The sequence below is a fragment of the Octopus bimaculoides genome, chromosome 3, assembly GCF_046866305.1.
Source record: "Octopus bimaculoides isolate indiv1 chromosome 3, ASM4686630v1, whole genome shotgun sequence".
Lineage (NCBI taxonomy): Eukaryota > Metazoa > Mollusca > Cephalopoda > Octopoda > Octopodidae > Octopus > Octopus bimaculoides.
This window is the reverse complement of record NC_142930.1, coordinates 159,859,128-159,866,987: the sequence shown is the minus strand read 5'-3', so window position 1 is coordinate 159,866,987 and position 7,860 is coordinate 159,859,128. Positions and strand designations below refer to the sequence as shown.

General features: G+C 34.5%; 1 protein-coding gene across 1 annotated transcript in view; it reads left to right on the top strand.

Annotated features, from left to right (window-relative positions):
- LOC106881757 (uncharacterized) overlaps positions 1–6,851 on the top strand; it is a 73,865-nt gene extending 67,014 nt beyond the window's left edge. Inside the window, exons 4-5 of the mRNA XM_052966008.2 lie at positions 2,974–3,046; positions 6,161–6,851. Coding sequence (XP_052821968.1) covers positions 2,974–3,046; positions 6,161–6,717 — 630 coding nt within the window. The 3' untranslated portion in view covers positions 6,718–6,851. The remainder of the gene's footprint in view (positions 1–2,973; positions 3,047–6,160) is intronic.
- The last annotated feature ends 1,009 nt before the right edge of the window (positions 6,852–7,860 follow it).

Genomic DNA, 7,860 nt, shown 5'->3' with positions numbered 1-7,860 from the left:
CATACACATATACACATATATACGACGGGCTTCTTTCAATTTCCGTCTACCAAATCCACTCACAAGGCTTTGGTCGGCCCGAGGCTATAGTAGAAGACACTTGCCCGAGGTGCCACGCAGTGAGATTGAACCCGGAATCATGTGGTTGGTAAGCAAGCTACTTACTACACAGCAACTCCTGCGCAAAATATGAGCAAAAAAATACATACACACACACACACACACACACACACACACACACACATACGCACACAAGGGTATACTGGTTGGTATAATATGGTTTGACACCAGGGATATGAAATGCGTTTGGATCTTTGGGTCATACTGAAGCAGAAACTAGATCTTACGGACTGGATTTGGACAATTATTTCTGAAAAACCCTATTCATAATATAGCCCTAAGTAAATGAGTGAAGGGAGTAATATTCATTATAAAAAAATGATTAACAATCAAGAAATGGAAGAATATGAACTGTTAAGAAAATTTCTGTGCTGAGATATATAAGAAAATCTCGCCGACATAATATATATTTAGTTCCATTAAGGAACAGTCCTTTGAATGAGGACAGAGATAGAAATTTTCGAGATGAATGCAGTTCTTTAGAACAATTCTTAACAGAAAGCTTGCATAATTTTAGCTGCAATTTTTTTTCCAAACTAGAATCGATTCGAACAAATACGTACATATATTTGAAACAAAAAAACTTCCGTTTTGTTTGGCATGTATAGACAAATTGAAGGGGACATAGGTCATGACTTTTACTATATGGATTCTTCATAAGCTTGTTTTTCATTGGTTCAGATAACAAAAGATTCACAAAGGTGCACGGATTTGACTAATCGGAGCAGGTGTTAAATCACGATTCTACTCAAGATCCGATTCAGGTTAAAGATACGTATTTCACAGAAAATTTTGGAATTAAAAAGTCGTTTATTTATATTCTATATAGTATTAAGCCGCGGCTAGACTAGACATAGCCGCATGCTGCAATTTCTGACATCCCTGTCGAATATAAAATTATTCACATTATGGCAAACAATAAACATATATATATATATATATATATATATATATATATATATATATATATATATATATATATATGTATATATATATATATGTATATATATATATATGTATATATATATATATGTATATATATATATATATATATATATATATATATATATATATATATATATATATATATATATATAATTATAATTTAGGGTATCTAAGAGATACCACCACACTGGAAATAGCAGTCAAAGCATGACTCTAAAACCACATTCAATGTTCATATAGCACCAGGAGAGAAGACGAAGAGACAAAATAAACTAGCAAAAATTACTGGATAATTCCAGATCCCAGATTTCTGGCTCTGCATAAGAAATGCTTTGCCTCATCAGGGGAAAAAACTCAGAAAAGCACATATATACAAATATATATATATATATATATATATATATATATATATATATATATATATATATATATATATACAACATACGATATTCTTTATAAATTTATATATTAATTAATAAATTTATAAATTTATATATTTATTTATTTATTTATTAATTTATAAATTTATAAATTTATATAAATTTATATAAATTTATATATATATATATACATATATATATATATATATATATGTATGTATGTATGTATGTATGTATGTATTGTTTACGTTATAAGAAGTTAGAAACTTCGAGAGAACGTGAGCTAATTTGTTTTTAACGGTTGAACTCGAAGTAGATAACGCTATAAATAGAAACGTGAAAATATTATGTTGAAGACCATTTGGCTATAGAATGTCAAAGGCTGCCCGATAAAAACCACATACACACACACACTCACGCATACATGTAGATACACGTACAAGCACACCTATACACTCACACGTAGATACACATGCCAGTGTGTCTGCGTGCGGATGTGTGCATATGTATAGCACCGTGTACAAGTGTGTAACTTTCGTACGTACATAACATTAACGTTTATATGCACGCATGCGTACGTATCGTTACAATAAACGTAAAACTTTCTCCTTTAAAGAAAAAATGTAATTACAGTCGATTGTGATTAATAAGAGAGAAGAATGTGTCATACGATATCTTAATTCATAAGTTTACACTAGTATAATTCCTCACTGCTATAATTAAACTAATCAGTAATATTTGTTTTCCTGGTGGAATTATGGAATACGACGTGAAACATTTTCTCCTCTTGCTTCTACTCTCGAATCACTTGGATTGCCTCCACCCACCCTTACACTGTACTTCCTGTAAATATCTTAATATAATCCAAAGAGAGATGCCAACTATTATTGAAAAGTAGGATGGTAGTAACATGAGGGTGTGTTGTAATGCGTTGTTGAGCGAATTTCTGCTGAAAAACCTCCATTTTTTTACGGAGCAAATGTATGTGGTTGGTTGAGTCACGTAGATTCTAGAAAATTTAGTAACTGTCGAATGAGTCAATGAGTTTCTTTCAACGTAGCTGCTCGACCTGCAAGCATCAACAGCTTAATCTTCATCAGACCATGCTCTATCGTTTTGTAGAAAGGATGCGTGCATTAGCTAACGTGAATGTAGACACACTATGTTAGATGGGAATTGACCTGGGATAACTAGAAGAACTATAACTAACGAGCCAAGGATCGTCCCTGTCGTTATATGACATCCTTTTTTCTTTTTTTTTTTTCACACTTCTTTCAGTTACAATCCCTTGACAACTGATGTTGGTTTGTTTACATCTCCGTAGCTTAGCGGGTTCGGCAAAAGAGACCGAAAGAATAAGTGTGTGTGTGTGTGTGTGTGTGTGTGTGTGTGTGTGTGTGTGTGTGTGTGTGTGTGTGTGTGTGTGTGTGTGTATTACTATTTTCCTAACTGACCATAAGAATATCTGTCTATTCTGAGTCGTATTTATTCAATTATTTTTAATATATTTCATTTTATTTATCATTAGGTGTGGTTTCAAAATCGAAGGGCAAAATGGCGGAAAAAAGAAACGCCACGAAAAACAATTTTATATCCATCAAGTAAGACAAATCATATTGAATTTTTGATATACACCACTAATGATCTAGAGAAATGCATGCAAGTCATACCTTCCACGTACCTCCCCTTCTATGAAATATAATAACTTTATGAGAAATGAGTCAATTTTAATTTAGTTTAACTGAGGCAGCGAGCTGGCAGATTCGTTACCGCACTGGGCAAACTGTTTCGCGGCATTTCTTTTGGCTCTTTACGTTCGAATGTCGCCGAGGTCAACTTTGCTTTTCATTCTTTCAGGGTCGTTAAAAGAAGTACCAGTTGAGCTCAAAGGTCAATGTAATCGACTTTCCCTGACTTTCAAAATTGATGGTGGTTTCAATCCTTGGATTAACTCTGACATATCGACTGGAAAGGAATACCCCGGAATGGAAAAGACAAAGTTAAACTCGGAACGTAATATAACGAGACATATAACTGCAAGATATTTTTCCAATGCTCTAACGACTCTCCCAGTTTTGCCGCACTTAAGCAAATTAATACGGAAAACTTATTTTACTAAATTTTTTTCCAAACTATTGATATTTTACAAACATTTGGAACAAATAAGCAGATTATTTCATTAGAAACAGGGCTACGAAAAAGAGCTTAAACACTATTTAATTAATCCTTTTTTGGAAAGGTGAAACATGAAATAGATGAAGCTATAAGTAATAACATATAATTACTGGGTTTAAAAAACCGCTTTGGAAGGAAAAAGTCGAAATTCAAAGGGTTTTTTAAACCCAATATTTACACACTATTATTTATAGCTTTATCTGCTTCGAGTTCCACCGCTCCAGAAAAAACAAAGGTTCACGTTCTCTAGAAGTTTTTAAATTCCTATGATGTCGCATATTTAAGTACTTTTTAAGCGGTTTTAAAACACTTTCAGGAACAACCTATTTTAGACATGGATATATTCTAAGCCTAATTGTTGGCACTCCGTCGCTTACGACGTCGAGGGTTCCACTTGATCCGATCAACGGAACAGCCTGCTCGTGAAATTAACGTGCAAGTGACTGAGCACTCCACAGACACGTGTACCCTTAACGTAGTTCTCGGGGAGATTCAGCGTGACACAGTGTGACAAGGCTGACCGTTTGAATTACAGGCACAACAGAAACAGGAAGTAAGAGTGAGAGAAAGTTGTGGTGGAAGAGTACAGCAGGGTTCGCCACCATCCCCTGCCGGAGCCTCGTGGAGCTTTTAGGTGTTTTCGCTCAATAAACACTCACAACGCTCGGTCTGGGAATCGAAACTGCGATCCTATGACCGCGAGTCCGCTGCCCTAATGACTGGGCCATTGCGCCTCCACAGCATAAACTAGCAAGAATGTAGAATTGTCAGCTGGCAAACTGTCAAACCTTACAGTCAAAGCAAGAATGCGTGCATTGACAGGTACTTAAGCAAAAAGAAGATAAAGGTAAAAATTTACAAGACGCGGTAATAAAAGATTAAATTTCTTAAATACGTTGGAGGGTGTTGTCTTTCATGTTATTTATTTAGTTATACATTTATTTATTTATTTATTTATTTTTACACTCAGGTAAAAATCCTGCCTGAGCAGGTTTATAATCAAAGGTGCTCCAGCTACGAGCATTCAGTCTTATTGTAATATTTCTCCCTACTTAAAAGTGGATGTTGTGTTAGAACACAGAATACTGCAAGAGTTACAATGAGAGAACCTCTCATATGAGTCTTTGATGCATATAAGCACATTTGTTTACATCGCTAGTAGGAGATAGATCACTCGCCATCGCTGCCATCTTGGATTACATAATTTTCTATACGAGAGGGCGCTGAGGGTATTGCGAAAGGGTATTTCGAAAGGCCTGATTGTATATATATATATATATATATATACATACAAGGGGTGCTGAGAAGTTCTTGGTCTTAAAGGTGTCGTGAAACGCCTGGTTGGAGGCCCAGACTTCCGATTTCTTTCACAGGGGCTTAGAAGAAATTGAAGGACTGCTGTGAATCTGAGAGGGGAATACGTTAATAAAATTAACTAATACTCCTGTATTTTCTTTTACCCAAAGCCAGGAATTTTTCAGCACCCGCCTCGTACGTCTTATCTTTTTTTTTTTAAGACGTTATTGTGTGATCTGAAGAAGTTTTGACTGTTATTTCTATCAGATGGGTAGACTACATAGAGTGATGCTTTCTCGGTGGTTCAAACGGGAAAGAATATATCAAGGATGCGTGCGTTGTCAGGTAACTAAGAGGAAACATGATAAAGACATGATAAATAAATTTACAAGAGGACAAAGTAAAGATTTAAGTGTTCTTAAACAGGTGGGACGATGGAAAGAGGAATCAATCGAGGTGTCAAATCGTAAGGGTCAAATTTGTACAACACTCACGTAGGGGTTTAGTAGGTTGGCTGGTTGGCTGGTTGGTTGGTGTATGTATTTTAATGGCAGTTCTTGGTGGATGTAAGTAGTGACAAAAGCACTGTTATGGGGTTTTTATTTTATTTTATTTTTTTTGCTTTTGCTTCCTGACGCATGGACACACGTGTTTGTCGCGTGCTCACAGGTATGCACGCGTTACGCGCAGACCACGGCCCCTGTCGTTTCCCCCCCCCCACACTCCACCACCCGCGCACCCAACACAATTACATAGTCATAGGAAATTATGCGCAGTATGAAAGTATAAATACACACACACACATACATACACACACACACACACACACATATACATATATATATATATATATATATATATATATATATACACACACATACATAAACACCAGTGTTATAATGGTGGCAGCTGATGAAGGAAATGTTCTCTTTGTGGCCTGTGTGTTTTCTGCACCCTGTTTATTATTTTGTCCATGTTTTTTGCAACGTCATGTACCCAGATATGCATCTATATATACACGTAGATGAAGGTATGTACATACATATACATATATATGCATATACTCATATATCATTTATATATATATATATATATATATATATATATATATATATATATATATATATATATATATATATATATATATATATCAACCATCATTTTCTCATACTTCTTAACTTTGTTTTAATATTCTTCTTCAACATTATTAGATCAGTGAATCACTTCCTTCTCTTTCGTTTCAGTGTCGTTTTCCAATGTCAACAATCCGATTGTCCAGGATTCTCAGATGTTACCCGCAGTGCCGTCTTTAGATCAATGGAATTTCTACAGCGAATCATCTCTTGCTAACGGTGTCAATACACTCCAAAAACAAGCAGCTGTTCACTTAAGCATTCCCACTCGTCCTCTATGCAGCACCAGCTCAGATACAAACGGAAGGGGGACAAGCACCACCCTCAGCGACACGCCTCTAGCTTCTCACCATTACCATCACCATCACCATATGATGTTTCCTAATGTTCCATATCCCACTAACTGCCTCCAAACGCAACATCCTAACACTACTTTTAAACAGATCGTGCCTCAGCCTTACCCGCTCTTTGCCCATTCCTACGCTAGTTCTTTTCTCAATGGTCTGCCAGTGGCATTTGATCCGAATGTACCGAATGTACTTGGAGGAGGTCCCTATATAATGGCGTCGGGTGCCCTTATGAACATTCCAAATTGTGAAGGAGAACTTGGAGAAAAAGGACCAGTAATAAACAGGGTGCGTAGCAATGATCAGAGCATTGTGAGTTAATATCGCACATATACCTAGCATTGCCTATATATATATATATATATATACATATATAAATTTTTAAGTTGATAAAGCACAAGCGCATATATCAGTAAAGTTAAAAGTTAAAAACGATATCATATATATATATATATATATATATATATATATATATATATATATATATATATATATATATATATATATATAATCATAAATATACAGGGATTAGCATTGAATTTCTTCTCCAACATACTGAAAATTTAGAAATAGCAGTCAAAGAACTACTGCTTCTAAACTACAAATTTTTCTCTAAACGGATGGCGATATTTATGGCACACATAGAACAAAAAAATCGCCATCCGTTTAGAGAAAAATTTGTAGTTTAGAAGCAGTAGTTCTTTGACTGCTATTTCTAAATTTTCAGTATGTTGGAGAAGCAACTCAATGCTAATCCCTGTATATTTATGATGATAAATGGTTTTACCGATAAAGGTTTTTTCATACTGAACTACTTGGCAAAATTGTTAATTATTAATTCTATTACTAATTGACGATTCCCTGCCCTTATTCTTGTATATTTTATATATATATATATATATATATATATATATATATATATATATATGTTTTATTTCTGTCTTACTACTCTGAGTTTCATTTGTGGGTTCATGGGGCCTTCAAACAAGTTATGTAACTCGGAGTAGCAAGAAACTGACTCGATCAAGGTGTTATATTACTAATCTCTATTATGATATGACGTATTCACTTTCCGACTATCAACCGGTGCACCAGCATGGCCGCAGTCAAATAACTGAAACAAGCAAAAGATGAGTGTGTGTTTGCTCGAGTGTGTGTTTGCTCGCGCGCGCGCGTGTGTGTGTGTATGTGTGCGTGTACACACACACGCGCGTGAGTATGTATTATATGTTTATATATATATATATATATATATATATATATATTATGTGGAAAATGGAGCAACAAATACAAGAAGAAGCAATTCTGTTGGGCTAGTTAGTCATAATATATATATATATATATATATATATATATATATATATATATATATATATATATATATATATATATATAATTTAGAGAAAAAAAACACAATTATTGAATTCCTCCATAAAAATCCACGGTTACACATAGAAAAATTTA